Source organism: Patiria miniata, unplaced genomic scaffold, assembly GCF_015706575.1.
Source record: "Patiria miniata isolate m_02_andy unplaced genomic scaffold, ASM1570657v1 HiC_scaffold_21, whole genome shotgun sequence".
NCBI lineage: Eukaryota > Metazoa > Echinodermata > Asteroidea > Valvatida > Asterinidae > Patiria > Patiria miniata.
In genome coordinates, this window is record NW_024037060.1 from 2,314,131 (window position 1) to 2,329,994 (window position 15,864).

Here is a 15,864-nt window from a genome sequence, read left to right on the forward strand (position 1 = left end):
TCTTTCAAAAAATGTATTTCCTTGCGTGCGAGATACATTTTCACATGTGGGCGGTTTTATTTTCGCTCAAAAGTCTTGTCAAGATTGAAAACAAATGATTCTTTAATACTTCTTGCCTTTTCAAGGAATCTCTGCCAAGTTTCCGCTCTTATTCCTTGACCCAATTTGATGTTGACGGTATGTAGTCGGTATGACATCATAACCGTCCATACCATACCACAGACCTGAGGTGTTGGAGCAAGGCGATGCAGCGTGTTATAGCGCGGCCTACACGCTGCGCTCTCTCCCCTCCCTGTATTGCGTCACATAACTACCTCGTCATCGCTCCCGCTTCCCCCTCCATGACGTCACCCCGGAACAACAACAACTGGCAAGACACGGGGAAAGTCGTCTCGGCCGGGGAACACGTTGCCATGGCAGCACTGCATCACTGCATCAACACAACGAGGACCAAGATGTTTGCCATCAGCCAGTTCAGTGAAGATCGCGTGAGGACACGCTCGCTACTCCGACTTAACAGCACAAACGAGTCATTTCCGCTCCGTATTACCGCACAGCCCCCGTTTGTTGTCGGCGTACTCTCGTTGCACATCGGCCGAGTTTTTCGCAGTTGCACTCTCCTAAAATTGTTTTTTTTTCTGTCTCCCGGACAAGATATCAATTCCCGCATTATTCTTGGCGGCTCCCGTGTCAGTGTAGAGTGATGATGTCAGTGCCGACTACACTCTGCGTTTCACATCAACATGAATAATTGGTCGGCAATCGTGATTGATTCTTGCACGCGTACACTTTTGTTCTTACAACATTCGCGCCGGTGAAAGATGTATTAATTTGCCAGGGCGGCATTGTCACGAACACTGCGAGAAAAATGATCCGTTGTTATTTGGTCGTTATTGTGTGTGCCTCGAAGAATTAAAGGTGTCCACATAATTTGTAATATTAACCTGGGATAGGCCTATATAATCAATTAAGTTTGTTTTTCATCTAGCCCATTTATTTTAAACAACTTAACAAGAATCAACGAAATCAATTTTTGTTGGTAACGGATTTACATAAGCCAGAATCATCGTATAGCTTGGTGGGTGGATCACTGGACGAACCTAAAACCTATTTTACGGTGCCGGAAGTGGCCGGCCGGTCTCAGGGGTTGAAATGGAAATCATTTGTTAAATGACACTTTGGGGGAGGCACGCACCCCCCCCCCCCTCACTTTGGGGGAGGCAGCACCCCCCCCCCCCCCCCCCCCCCTCCATCCGCCAGTGTAGAAGGGTGATCTGTGTGCGTATATATGTGTTTTATAGCTCCATGGTATATACGGAGTCCACTTATGGGCTAAACTATAGTGTCAGGTTATGGTATTATTTCTTCCTGATCGATCCGCAAAGACGAAGATTGATCATCAGATCCAATTGTGCACACCCAAAATACGACAACGCAAAAACAATGACACAGAGTTCCAAACAAAAGTGGATTCTTATTTTTACAAAGATGGCGAGGGGCGTGGTCATATGTGTGTTTTTAAACCTGACTGTTGTTTGGTTATAGTGATTAATCCCTTGATCCACGAATTACGAGTCACCAAACTCACCATACAGTCATGATTCGAAGCGGGCAATTCGCTAGCCAACCGTGGGCGGCAGGCGACGGTTACACCCCAATGTTCCGACACCCCAATGTTCCGACTGCACATATTCCTATTCCTAACCCTAACCCTAACCGGGAGTAACACAATCTTATGTACGGGTTGTCAGAACATATAGGTGTCGGGAACATAGAGCAGTCGCCGCAGGCGACGGAGCCGCCTCCCCCACGAAGCGAGCGAAATGCGAAGCCTCGTGTTTAAAGTTAAGAAGCCGATGCGATGATCTCCTTACAAATCCAATTGTGCACACCCAAATTTTAGGACAACGCAAAAATAATGACACAGTCACCGCGTAGCTTGGTATCCGGTAAGTTATACGCCATTGTTTGGGGGAATACTGGACGCCGTACGTTCGAATCCTAACGGCACCATTTTTCTTATCTTGCTCTAATTGTGTTATTTAAGTCAAGTCCTAGTTACCTATGAAAGCAATTTCACCTTTTTTTCTGATTCATGGCTCTGTCTGGAGGTGTTTTTTTGTTAAGGACGTAAAGTCCGAGAACCAACAACAGACACGTTAACTTAAGACACGTGCGAAGTGGTTAAACCTGGTTGCAGAAAAGTTCATTATTGCTGCCCGGCTCTCTCTACCAAATTCCGACCATTGGAAGTCAGAAGTGGCAGTCAGTAAGTCAGTCGGTCCGTCGGGGAGTCAGTCGGGGAGTCAGTCAGTCAGTCAGAAGGAGGACACTAGGCTGCACTTTGGGACCAGCAAAGAAAATGAGTTCGGACATTTTCCTCTCAGATAATAACAGCGACGCTTTCGGTTTGGACAGTCTTCTCAAAGACGATCACTACTGGCACATCGTTCGTTTAGCGTGTGCCACGGGGTCTGTCGCCGTGAATCAGCACCGCAAAGCCGCCCAGGAACTGTTGGTCGTCTGCACGGATTTTGCAACCGGAAGTTGTACATCTTCTGCGGTGGTGTAAATGCCTTCTCACTGAAACCGCGCGTCTTATTTCCCAAAATAACCTGATTTAAATCACAAGTTCCAATTATAGACATTACTCGTTACTCAATATAACAAATCTTGATTCATTTCTTCAGGATTTTGGTCATATTATGCGTTGACTGCAACACCTCATCCATCCCTCCCCTAGAAAAACTCTGACTCCAAAACCCCAGCTACCCCTCTCCCCTCCCACATCCCTGGAAAATGCTTGATCCGTCCCTGCGGTCGTACTCATTTCTGAGCCCAATTTGTATTCAAGTTCTTAGCCAAAATATTACTTTGCAAAATCAGTTTTCGTCCTGAGCTAAATTAACAGCATGAGAAACAGTCACAAGCCACAAACATCACATGTCATTGCTAGGCCAAATGTAACTTACTTTCAAACCCAACACGGGATGCGGTTCAGGCTAGACCTGTCACGGGGTCGATGAGCAGACAACCAAACGCCCAGATTGGGTCGAGATGGATCTAATTTAGTAATTTTGGTAACCGCAATTGTTGCAGGTCTAAATCATTTAAAGGCATTGCTTTTAATATGTTCCCGCATCGGAGCGAAATTTCTATGTGGTGGGGGAAAAGGGTTCACCCACCCCACACCTAAATTTGGCTTACCGCGACCACACGACACTTAGACTAGAAATCTATTTTAAAAATGTCATTTTCAGACTAAAGGACACGCTGCATACACAGGCAACTGTTAACATTATCGCTGTATTGTCCGATTATCTTCCAAAACTTATAGGCTGATATTGTGTTTCTTTGTATCCACCGTACCGTAATGTCCAGCTTGATGCGCTGGTGACCCCTCGTATAATTGCCCACAAATGTTTGTGAAAGAAAGACAAGACGTTGCAAAGCTTTTTGTGTCAAAAAACTGAACCTTATGACCATGACCAATGCCTGTGAAATCCGGAAGTGTTGACCCCTAAGTCATGCAGGATGAACAAAACGCGTGCTCATAGAAATTGAGTCACCACGGGGCCGGGCCGGGAGTCAGCGGCGCATCTACGCTGTCATGGGGGCACCTGGGGTACATCAATTTTTTAAGGGGGGCACTATATGCGGGGGGGGGGGGGGGCACAGACATCCGCTAGAGGAGGGGGGGGGGGGCGGCACGTTCCCGGGTCCCCGCTAGTACGCCGCTGCGTGCCAGGTGTAGACAAATTTCTAATAAATTATCATGAAGCCAAAGACCATAGTGCTCTTTTCAAGTGACTTTTAAAAAAGAAATAAGGTTCCCAATGTTGCACAATAGGTAGGCTAATGAAGCTACAAGGAAACTTTAAGAGGGCGATGTCACGGTTTTTCTACCACATTGAGTTGTTCTGGATCTGATAAGATGGAAGATGATAAAGATTATGCCTATGCCATACATTGTGTTACGCACGGTCAAACCATTGCCTCCTTCATATAGTTCTGTTCGAAGATGTTACTATTGAACTCAGTCGCTCTTATATTTTAACATGTCACTTTGATAAAAAACAAAAAACAGATGAACTGTTCTTGCAGTTCTGAACGCCGGCAGTTTAATTTTGTCATCCTAATAATGCTTCCGAAGCAGGAAATCTCAGTCGTTGTGTTTGGATAATGTGACAAACTTCGTCTCGGAAGCCGCAATTTACGGAGTCTAAATTTGTAATCTGCCCGTTTAGTCAGTTTTATCCAACGAATTTACAGTTTCCTCATAAAGATTGGTGCTAGTTCAAAGTTAAGCTCCAATTGTAGTTGCGTTGATAGGGTCCGATTCCTCATGATCATCCAGACCGCGCGTCGCTACCTATACCTGTCGCCGACCGTACGCTGTGATGTGCTATCTGTGATAGCGCCCTCTAAGTGACAGAAATAGAACACTGCAAAATCAAGATGGCAGCCCCCATGAGAACTTTGGGAAACCTCGCAGCGGAATCGACCGTATTTTTCCTGTGCGATATGCAGGAGAAATTCAAACCTGCTATTAAGTATTTTTCGGATATAGTGGAAGTCGCAAAGAGGCTGGTAAGGAAATTAGGTCGGGAGTAATGCCGTTTACAGCTTCTAAACTTAGATCGTATTTGTTCGCATTTTATTTTGACATGTTTGAAATTGAATTGATCATTTGATGATTTGTCACAGAAAAGCGGGGAAAGAATGTTGCAACCTGACGTAGCCCCATAAATGTGGCCAATTTACTGGACTACCTCCGTAAATAAAGGCCACACTTAAACCATGTACCCGAACATGTAGACTTTTTTTGTAGTTTATTTACCCTTTAGATTAATAAATAAATAAGTAATAAGGAGCACACTCACCCTCTGTAATTCCCGGTAGAAAATTATTCCCCCCCCCCCCCTTTTCAAACTTTTAGTTTTCATGTAATGTCAAGAACATGTTGGAAACAAATATTATTATTAAGTTTTACAAGATATTTCTGATGGTAAAAATATCAGAAAATTAAAAAATAAATATGTGGCAGGAAAAAGGATGTGGGCGGGGACGAGAAACAGGTACATTTTTTTGTTTGGCCTAAGTAGGTCTATGTAAACCAGTTACATACTATTTTTGCAAAATGTATTTATTTGTTTGTTTATTTTTTGCAGACAGAAACGTCAAAGATTTTGGAAATTCCACTGATTGTTACAGAGCAGGTGAGCATATATCAAAAAAAGATTTTTTTTGTTTCAGATCTTGAACTTGCAGAAATACATGATACATCCCTCCAATATTTTTTTACCATTGGGGACCCAAAATTGCTGAAAGTAACAATTGGATGTTTACAAGTTTTTTTCAGCTTTGATACATTTACCTGTCAATGACTATTGCCACCCAACACTGCTAAAATTTCAAAAGTGCTGTTAAAAGAATAAGAAAAAAACCCCAATATTTCACACCCCTTTGGCTATTAATCACCAACAAGTATTTACTGTTTTTTTATTTCATAAAATTCTTGTCTTTCTTCCTGTGAATTAGTATCCAAAAGGTCTTGGAAGCACTGTGTCCGATCTGGACATTACACACGCAGTGGGAGTGTTTCCCAAGACTAAGTTCTCTATGGTCCTGCCCCCTGTGGAAGAGGAACTGCAGAAGCGACCAAATCTGAGATCAGTTGTTCTCTTTGGGATTGAGGTGAGTGGGTTTTAACGATTTAGATCTTCATTCTTCTTTTCTTGGTATTTTTTTCCTGCTTTTCCCCACTCATTTTCCCACCCATTTTCCCCTTTTTAAGTTGATGTGGATCTACAATTTTCTGTGAACAGACCCCAAAATAGTTCTTGTTTTATATCAAATAAATTGAAATAAATTTAGAGCTACATGTATACATTTAGTACTGTATACATTGAGTAATGTGCCCAAAATACTGGGTTTTGCCCAAGCTTTCTTGGATGGGACTCGAACCCGTTACCTCCTGCCTACAAGTGCAGATGTCTTTTACTCACCCAGCGAGATTGTGAGGGTCAGCTATCTCGTTCGAAAATCCAGTATTGAAATTTTCCTGGTGAAAAATTATATCATTCTAAAAATACTAATTCCCTTTTTGCAATTCTCTCCCAGACAATAGAAAATAAATATAGAGAAAATAAATATAAAGAAAATGGAATTTTTTTTCTTTTTCTACAGGCCCATGTGTGCGTTCAGCAAACTGCCCTGGATCTCTTAGCGAAGGGGTTGGAGGTTCACATTGTGGCAGACGCCTGCTCTTCAAGGAGCATGATGGATCGACAGTTTGCATATGAGGTAACCCACAGCAATGAAAGCAAGACAAAAATCTCTGGAGCATGTTATGCAATATTTTCCCTTTGTGGTTAACTTGATTTTATTCTTTTTTCAGAGACTTCGGCAGGCCGGAGCAATAGTCACCACCAGCGAAGCCGTCATATTCCAGCTGCTAGGCGAGTCCAAGCATCCCAAGTTCAAGGAGGTTCAGGCTCTGGTCAAAGCTGTAGCACCGGTCTCGGGGCTTGCGCCTAATCTATAAATGTCATCCGTACTCTTAGGTATACAGTCAAGTCCATAGAGCTGTGAAGTGCCAAATGCACTGACAAGAGTTTTTCTACACAGCCAAAAAAAAGTTATAAGGTGAAAAGATCATGCCTAATGCTTAATCTTCACTGTCATTTTTTACACGTTTAATACTTTTCTTCAATATTTGAGAGCTGTATTGCTGAAGTGATAATATTGGGTAATTTTGTATGGAATATAGAAAGTATCAGAATGAGACTGTGTACATTGCTTCCTCCTCAATTATGTGGTTGCACAAGTAAACTTTGAGACAATTTTGAAAAGAGGAAAGTAACAAGAAGGCTCGATAGGAGAGTGGCCCAAGTGGGGAGTAAGTAGTATGCCAAGAAGAGCTTAGAAGTAGTATCACTGCAAGAGGACAGTATTGGTAAACAAACAGAATCAAATAACATAGAAGCCGATGGGAGAGTGGGGAGTAGGTAGTATGATCGTAAGAGCTCAGAAAACAGTCTCTTCCAATATATCAAACTAAAACGAAAATTCCAAGGATCTATTGATTTGTTCCCTGCTACAGAATGTGTATTTTGTACATTTTGCATGTTCTTTTATTTTTCAAGATTAAAAAATAAAACGCTTGCCTGTCTAAATCAAATTTGTAAAATGACCATTTTCCTACAACTCACTTCCTCAATGCATTTAGTTTTACCAAATTGTGGTAAACATGATTGCTTAAGGACACACGAACAATGCTCTGAAGACTTGTCTGCTTCTGTTCCAAAAATCCCAAGTTAATAATTGTTTGAACTAAGTCATGGACTTCTTGAGTGTCATATCAACTTAATCATTAATTTTATTTGATTATTTGTAATGTACCAACGTTCGTGTACTTTTTTCACCAAACCTCCTGAACATAACAGAATAAAACACATCAACATTTGGAATTTTATAATCATATTTTATTCAATGTAATGCTTAATATTTATAGAAAATTTCCATCTCTTTTTATAAAATTATACTTTATCTTTACAGAAATGCATAGACCATCAGCAAAAATGAGGCTCAACAAATATTTAGTGCAAGAATAGATTGTATAAAAGGAGTTATCGTTCACCAATTTTTTTCGAAAAACCATAAAGTAGCAGCAATTCATATTTGACAAGTTAAAAAAAAAAATGTGTAAAATAAATCTACGATTTTGGTCAAACCAACACTATATGTCATGTTGGTAAAATTTACCAGAAAAACTCTTTAAAAGGTACAACTTATCCTGATTTTTTTCTCTCCAAAATTTTACTTGCAGACTAGTAACTGAAGTATCTACGTCAGACGGTTAAAACAACTTTGTGTCACTTCTTGGAAAAGACAATGACAGCGCTAAATGTTTGGACTATTTAGCATATCCAACCAATTGTAACTAGTAATAAATCATGCATTAATAGACAAGTTTTTTTGCATAATCTACATAACTTGGCTCATATGTCTGCTTCAGCATTGAACAGATACAAGTTACAAACACATGGTACATGACATCATGTTCTCCACATTTCTTGAATAAACCAAATATTTGTTTAATACATTTAACCCTAAGGTCGTTTTTTTTGCTGTCAAAAAAATATTTTGGAAATATATGAATATGCATATATCACACGTCTGGTCATGGTTGTACTTCTTGATACTGAGGGTGCAACATTATCAAAATGCATACATTAAAAATTTAAAAAAAAATCTTCCCAAAGGCAGTTGTTTCTGTCATTGATAAGGCACATACTTTATTTATTGGGAAGGAAAAAAAACTGTGGCTCTTGTTTTTCTGTTGTAAGCCGTAATTTCAGGAAAATGAAATGTGGCAAAAAACTATAAAATGCAATGTGAAGCAAGCCACAGTTAACATGAATTCCACTCAAAATTGTAATTGATATTCATAATTTTCAGTACGCCCTGAAACAAAATTGTGCCTTTGGTTGCAATGTGAAGTTCTTGCTAAATAAATCACAATAAATAAAATCCAAATTAAAGGGTTAAACAATGAGCATGAAAATCAGTTCGCCAATTCCCCAGTATCACCCTTGTTTTGCAACTTGACATAGAACACAGATTTTCAATACAGGAGAGTAAGGCTGTGTCAAAGTTACTAAGCTACATGTACATGTATGGCCAGCATTTACTGAATCCACTCCTCACAGAGACACGTCTTACAGCTGTAATCAAGTAAATCGGATGCAATCTGATACACATCTGAGCTTTAGGGGAAATAATGGCTTTTTAACATTTATGAGAAAAAAGTAGCGAGTCCAGCTGATAGTTTGCAGTTTCTAAACAGCCCGATACCAAGCCAGCTCGCCAAGGGCTAAGTTAAAACTCATCAGTGATAGCAATTCCGAGTTTGAATGACTTGGCTGTGGCTAGCAGTTGCGCACAAGTCTATGCAAAGTATGGGAAGTGACTGTAGCCGCTTCCATAGGTGCATGTGTCATTGCTAGCCGTAGCCATGTAATTCAGATGTGGTCCAACATAATATCCTACATGTACATGTACGTACATCCATTTCATCAACATCGTTCAGTCTTTAAATTTTATACCAATAAATCTGCACAAGCCTTCATCAATTTCAGATTATCATGTTGCTGACTCACCAATTGGTTGTGCATACTAATTGAGATCTCGTTAATTTTTCATTTCTGCAATAAATTTCCATTTTGCAGTTTCCTAATATAAATGTACAGAAACACACCGGTGACGTCTACATGTATACAAACCATTTCTAAAATGCACTTCAGTGATTTTACAATAACTATCTGTTTCTCTGAACTCGTGTTTCTCTGCTTTTTTTGTATAAAAAAAAAATTACATTGGGAAAACATACAGCATGAGGCAAAAAAATGTCGTAACTAAACATTGTTTTCTTCTTATCAAACCTAATAAATAAATAAAAAAACACTAAAGGTTGCAGATCATTCCAATGAAACCTTAGAAAAAGCTAATACCGGTAGATTGAACTGAAGAAGTGAGTTTAAATGCGTAATATATTTACAGTGTTATTGTGTTTATCGCCAATGTTATCATTTGTTGAAATTAACGAGCCTGACGTTAAATTCAATCCAAATAAATGTACATCCAAATAATTTTTTTTCCAGCTCTGGAAATATGGAAGACTAGATTCCACAGCAAACAGTTCCAGGCACCTTCACATTTTTCATATTTGAAGGCATCTTCAACTATTTCAAATTATTCTTTAATATATAATTTACAAAACAAAAGATTCTACCTCCAATTGGAAAACTATATTTTTTGTTCAGAAACTCCTCAAAATTAAAATTGGCACATTTGCATTAATTTCTTTTATAAAGGTTTGCGTAACAATCAAGAAAAAAAATCTGAGGTTTTCATATGACAAAAGGTTTTGTAAGGCACAACTAATCGCGGAAGACTTCCTATCAAAAGCACCTACCTGAAGCATCATTCCAAAATATAAAATCTACTTGCACGAACATCTACTGTTAGTCCTTTTCACACATTACAATTTGGTTTCTCTGTTACACTTTCACAGAGGCCCTTTGAGATATGCTTACTTCTGATGAAGTTTACATCATGACTTTAAAAATTTTGCAAGGAATGAGTGAGATACTTTCCCATGGGATATGCATGAGTGTTTGTCACATTGTCAGTGTTCCCAATAAGCAAAATTGAGAGAAAAGTTCAGTCGTTTTTAAGTTTTTGTTCATTGTGGGCTTTTTCAACACCAATACCATCCCGACCCCTGCACAACTAAATCTATATTGCATAGTCGAAACAGTTTTTGTTTTGGTACAGAAAAAGACACCACCAAGACGTCAAAGGGATGAACAAAGTCGAGATGAATTTTATGCAAAGATGTGCCATTCATTGAATGTCAGACGATAACAATTGAGTGCGTAGACCCTGAAACGAATGAGACTGATTAAACCACTCATCAGTATGGACTCTGTTCACGAACAGTAGACGGTGATTTTTCCAAACCCTTTCAATTTCAAACTCCAGCACGAGGGCACACCACGTTCACGGAATGGTTCTCGCGCAACTGATTCCATTTTATGTGATCACAAATAAATGCGTTCCAACATCCATTCCAGTGGTCTGTCCAAATTCTCTCTTTGTTACCGTTGAGGGGGTACTTCATACCTGTGCACTGAGTCCATAATGCAACCATTCAACCATTTCTGCAATTTGACTTCCTATTTCATAGATTGGTGAGACTGTAAAACTTATGGCTGCCTTGCGTTCCCTGAAACACTGACTTATGTCAGCATAAAGGCAAAAAGTATTCACTAAATTACTGAGAATATGCCACTTGACCAAGTCTTAGCCACATCCCTGTCCTTCGCTGTATGACTCCGTCCGTGAACACAAGAGGGCGCTCTACATAAACGCATGCAAAGGACACACTGCAGGTTCACGCATTCTGTTCGCCATGTCTTCAATCTTCACATACTAACTGTGCACGTGGCAATTTCCTCCAATAATCTTTCAATATCTGAATACTGGTTGCTCTATCACAGTTTTGCCATTGAGCAAATAGCGGCGCACACAAATCTGCACACATGCTGTAATTTCTCTCTAAATCGGTGATCTTTAGCAAGTAAACTAATGCCACACTGTAGAATTGGCACTATGCCAACTGTGAGTTAGATGCCTTGTGTGTCGCAGCCTACGTCTGAGGTGATGTGCTGTCTAATAAATTGCGTGAGTTGACAATCCTCAAATCTTTCAAACCGTCTCAAAATTGTACGGTTCGTCACCATGGTAACACTGATCCCAATCCGATGATCACATGACCACGCAGCTGTTTTCGTCTTTTCCTTTGCCTTTGCCCGTGTCCTTGGCAGACGACGATGACGAGCTTTTCCCCAGCTGGTCTCTGCTGTCCAGCAGCTTCTGGTCTGTCTTGGATTCCTTCAGGCCATACTTCTCCCGCATCTTGTTGCGTTCCACTGCCCTCTCCGCTTTCTTCTTCAGCTGGGCTTCATCCCGCTTGGCTCTAAAAAAGTATGACAACAATACAAAAAAGATGATGAATGGATAACATTCAAAAGTTGACCTCTGAAGAAATTTCTTTATCAGTTTTGTTTTGTTTTGTCTTTGTTTATTTTTTTCAAGGAACTGAAACGGAGCACTTCACAACCAGTATCGGCAGCTCATCTGCCTTTTAACAATATTTTCAACCAAGAAACAAATCCCAAACCTGGCTAAGCCACCGGTCATTTTTTTAACGATGGTTCCATTTGAAAAAAAATCACACAATATGCTCTGGGCATCATCAATTGCTCACTGAAAAATGTGTACATGTAGTTGCAACTGGGCTAAAACTGAAATGGGGCAAAAAAGCATGATTGCAGTGTAATGCTGACAGTCATGATTCTCACATTTATACATGACCCCGTTAGTTGCTTTTTGTCTTCAAGTAAACTGGAATCCCTGATCCTGATTGGTCGATCCATGGCATCCCATATACCACACTCCATATACCACAGCAAATATCACGCTATTCTAAGATGCACGCCCTGTTCCTGCTGCACGCATTTGATAACTGCTGAAACGTTCGTGTCGATCCAGCCTGCGCGTGTTCCGTCTTTACTGTGCATCAAGTTTGCTTGAAGATAATTTCATCATCCCACTTGCGCTCTTGGAACATTGCAAATGTAGTGCATACCACTCAGTCTTTGGCCTTTATAGGTCTTTGTAGGTCTTTGTCTTTTAGTAGGATGTCCCTCTTGTGTATTTTGCTTGTCCTCCTTGGATGGTCTTTTGAGAAGGTTCGTTATGAATTTCAAAATTTTTAAGATGGGATTATGAATGCTTACTTCTCCCTGGCAGCTCTGTCCTCCTCATCCTGTTCTCGTTTGTAGTCGTACGGCTCATCCTCTTTCTTCTCCTCCCCGGACAGACCGATAGTCTTAGTGATGCTGGATACTTGGTTCTTGACCAAGGCCTTGCCCATCATATCCATGGTGACAGCGTGTGTGGTTGGGACACTCTATCTGGTTGTGATAATAGAGTGCGTGGTAAATGAATGCCTCTCTTAAAATGATTTTCAGGATTTTTATATTTTTTGGTGAAATTTGTGATGCTGGTAATATTTAAAATGTTCTTTAAAAGTTTCAAACTGAAACTTCATAAAAAACCACTTTAGAGATTCATGTAATTAAAAAAAAAATATGACACTTGTGTCCAAGATTTTCTCCTGAAATGACGCAAAATTAGCATGACATTTCAGACAGTCCGATTTCAAAATTTACTAACTTCGCTTTGGAAAAGTTTAAAAAAACAAAGTGGCGTTTGAAAGAGCAAGGTCTATATTTTACTAATATTGCAATAACTCAAAACTTGCTTTCTTGCCCTTAAGTGCCTGATTTTGACATACAACGTCACATATGATTCAATGTTAAATCTGAGAAATTGACTTGTGACCCAATATTGTTGGTATGTTGGCCTATCGCCAGACTACAAAGGATAAAAATAAACAAATATTAAAAACATTAAAATATAAAATAAAATTATTGTAATCCAGATAAAAATCATAGGGAGGAAGGGTGAACATATATATTACATATTTCCTCCCCTCCGTCCCCCCCCCCCCCCAAAAGTTAAAACTCCCTACATCTTGATGTACATGTAATGAACATTATTTGAAAATATGCTTACTCTATTAATTAAACTTTTAGCATTTTGCCCAAAGTATTACTTGGACCACGGATCCTCTACACAAGGATAAACGACTCATCTAAGCTTGTGAACATGTAGACAGCATAGAACATGTAGAACAATGCGTGCAGCTAGCTGGCACCTGTGAACATCTCGCGCATGTGCACGCACGACGCGAAAGGTCCGTATCACTCATGTACCCAGAAATACGGGGAAGTCATTTATTTTTGTTATGTGTAGAGGATCCGTGCTTGGACTAGTACAAAAAAACTTCAAATAGCCACTTGACCTTACCTTGCATATAAACCAAACTGCACTCCTCACTTGTCAATTGCTGGCTCCATACAATCCCACAAACTATGGAAACGGGAGACACACCATCACCTTATAAATGCAGGTACCTGTCCAATGAGAGGAGACAGAAATTTCCAGAAAATGTATACGATACAACTGTAATCCAGATGTATTAAATAACATCATAATTAAAAAAAAAAGTTTTATATTTTCTCTGCGTCATTTGCAGATTTCCAGCAATTAAAAATTGTATCCGTGGTGACGGATGTGTCTGAAATACACCGTGGCATGACGTATTTTACAGAGAAAGCCTTCCACGCACAATTTTGCACCATATGGCTGTGTTTCGGGTTTCTCTCATTCTGAAAACTTAGTCATCCTATATTCCACAGATATCACTGTAGAATATAGTCACTGTGTTTGATCCAATTATAAATGCATAGATACTCACGTAAGTGGGCCGAACCATGCATAAATGAGTAATCAGTTTGACGCAACATGTACTTTTTCTTTCGCCAGTAACCTTCTGCCTAATTACACGCTGTAGCAGACAAACACAGTAGTACATGTACATGTACAAACATGTCCTCTAAATACCCAGGTTGTACCAGTACATTTATTTTATGACAGTCTGCATTGGATAGTGCATGCATGAATGAATACTCGCTCCGTTAAATTCTTTGAAAACAAAAGGTATACGTATGCGTTTATATTACGTTAAATTGTTATGGGTAAACCGGTATTTAAACCAAACTTTGCCATCATTTTTGTTTTTTGGTAATCTTGTAGTTGAGGACACCTCCCTTTTTTCCTAATTCAGTTCAAAAATGACTTTTGTAAATGACTCAAATTTTCCACAAAGACTTTGGCAGCCCCAAGCAGTATTTTTTTTATTGAGATTAAGTAGAGTTTTTTAAAATTGTGTTTAGTAGGCCATTTTTGGAAGAAAATGTGACTTTTTTTACGTGTTTTAGCACTTACAGATTCGCGAGTCACTGCAGTTCAAGTACTGTCATCATTTTAACCCATAATTTTTCTCATAAATAAAAAAAATGAACCTGCTGATATTCAATATGGTAGTTTAGCAAACCAAAATGTATAAAGTTACTGTTCCTGCTGGTTAACTTACTACTTTAGTTATTATTAGTTCCTTAACATAAAAGTGTCTTTTCATTCTAATGCCTAATGGGGTCCTAAACTATGATTTCCCTTTTTTTCATCAGTTCATTGGGTGATAATAAATGTTACATCATACATGAATTACTTTTAAAAAAGCTTAATTTATCAATAACTGAATAAGTAATTTTGCCTGATCATGCTAATGATTTAAAAAATATATATATATATCCAAAGCAAACTGCAAGGCAAAATGGTTATCAAAACTGCCACACACAATTTTAAAAGTGTTGCCAAATCTCCCACTCCCAGTCTCCAATCTTTCCAAAAAAAATGTTTTGTTTTAGCTTTTACTAATTCTAGCTTTTCTTTCAGTTTTACACCACAAATGAACCAAGTTAACTGCAAAATTCCCTAACCATTTGTCATTTGATCAAAACAGATGGGCATTTGAGGCGCTTTTTCAACCCCCGCCACCCCCCCCCCCCCCACAAAAGTTACGATCCGGAAAATTCTACACCCCATTCTACAGCCACGCCCCTCGAAAAGTATCACAAACTCTGAACTAGCCAAATCTCACAAGTCACAGCATCACACAAACGATGCTCCAACTGCCAGAAAATAATCTCCCAAAAATAACAATGATTTTACAGAAGCCTATATTGAATCCTGTTCAGAGCGCGGCAAATATAAAAGCCAATTAATCGCTTCAAGTTTCAAGATAAAATGAATAAATTGCGACTCACAAACGAGTCAGCTTCGTCCTCATCAAATGTCCAACCTCGTATGATGACGCAAGTTTTCGCTCATCCGTACATTATTTATATGTGGATAGAAATTTGCCCTGGGAATGATCACTAGTTGGTGATGCAAAATAAAAAGTGGTGTCATGAAAGTTGTAAATGTAATACTGAACACCAAGCCAATTTTCAAACTCAAAGTAAACACAATTGAAGTATTGTTTCGAAGTTACTTTTATAAAGCATACAAAGGGGATTTAGCTTTCGAATTGTTGTAGTCGATGAGAATAAAAGCTTTCGAATTGTTTTAGTCGATGAGTATAAATGCAATATATTTCGATACACTATAAGTTACCTCTGCATTGTACGCTTGCAACGATTGGTTACAATTCTGTTGGGAGAAACACGATTTAAGTTAATATTCTTTCGTTTTTTTTCACTACATATTTGTTTTTAAATACCAATTATTACATTTAACATATTATTATGTTGTATCAAATCCTAT

At 39.2% G+C, this 15,864-nt stretch overlaps 2 protein-coding genes across 4 annotated transcripts; one reads left to right on the plus strand and one right to left on the minus strand.

Annotated features, from left to right (window-relative positions):
• The first annotated feature begins 4,438 nt into the window (after positions 1–4,438).
• Positions 4,439–8,112, plus strand: LOC119729641 (isochorismatase domain-containing protein 1-like). The gene is made up of 5 exons (XM_038202296.1): positions 4,439–4,590; positions 5,172–5,219; positions 5,542–5,697; positions 6,190–6,306; positions 6,401–8,112. The coding sequence occupies exons 1-5, from the start codon at positions 4,459–4,461 to the stop codon at positions 6,545–6,547; spliced, it is 600 nt and encodes a 199-aa protein (XP_038058224.1). The 5' UTR covers positions 4,439–4,458; the 3' UTR covers positions 6,548–8,112.
• On the minus strand, positions 7,473–15,470 carry LOC119729642 (complexin-4-like). Of its 3 annotated transcripts, none has more exons than XM_038202298.1 (4): positions 15,366–15,470; positions 13,504–13,610; positions 12,369–12,541; positions 7,473–11,545 (listed from the first exon to the last, which is right to left on the minus strand). In XM_038202298.1, the coding sequence occupies exons 3-4, from the start codon at positions 12,512–12,514 to the stop codon at positions 11,335–11,337; spliced, it is 357 nt and encodes a 118-aa protein (XP_038058226.1). In that variant the 5' UTR covers positions 12,515–12,541; positions 13,504–13,610; positions 15,366–15,470; the 3' UTR covers positions 7,473–11,334. The 3 variants fall into 3 exon arrangements, with proteins under 3 accessions (XP_038058226.1, XP_038058225.1, XP_038058227.1); XM_038202297.1 differs by having other exon boundaries at positions 12,369–12,545; XM_038202299.1 differs by lacking the exon at positions 15,366–15,470 and adding an exon at positions 13,955–13,973 and having other exon boundaries at positions 12,369–12,545.
• Positions 15,471–15,864: the final 394 nt, after the last annotated feature.

Excerpts from the sequence above, each read along its gene's own strand:
- LOC119729641 (XM_038202296.1), top strand. The coding sequence starts at position 4,459 with ATGGCAGCCCCCATGAGAACTTTGGGAAACCTCGCAGCGGAATCGACC. Across the intron at positions 4,591-5,171 it reads TGGAAGTCGCAAAGAGGCTG|ACAGAAACGTCAAAGATTTT; the intron begins GTAAGGAAATTA and ends TATTTTTTGCAG. Across the intron at positions 5,698-6,189 it reads TTGTTCTCTTTGGGATTGAG|GCCCATGTGTGCGTTCAGCA; the intron begins GTGAGTGGGTTT and ends CTTTTTCTACAG.
- LOC119729642 (XM_038202298.1), bottom strand. The coding sequence starts at position 12,514 with ATGGATATGATGGGCAAGGCCTTGGTCAAGAACCAAGTATCCAGCATC. Across the intron at positions 11,546-12,368 it reads GACAGAGCTGCCAGGGAGAA|AGCCAAGCGGGATGAAGCCC; the intron begins GTAAGCATTCAT and ends ATACTTTTTTAG.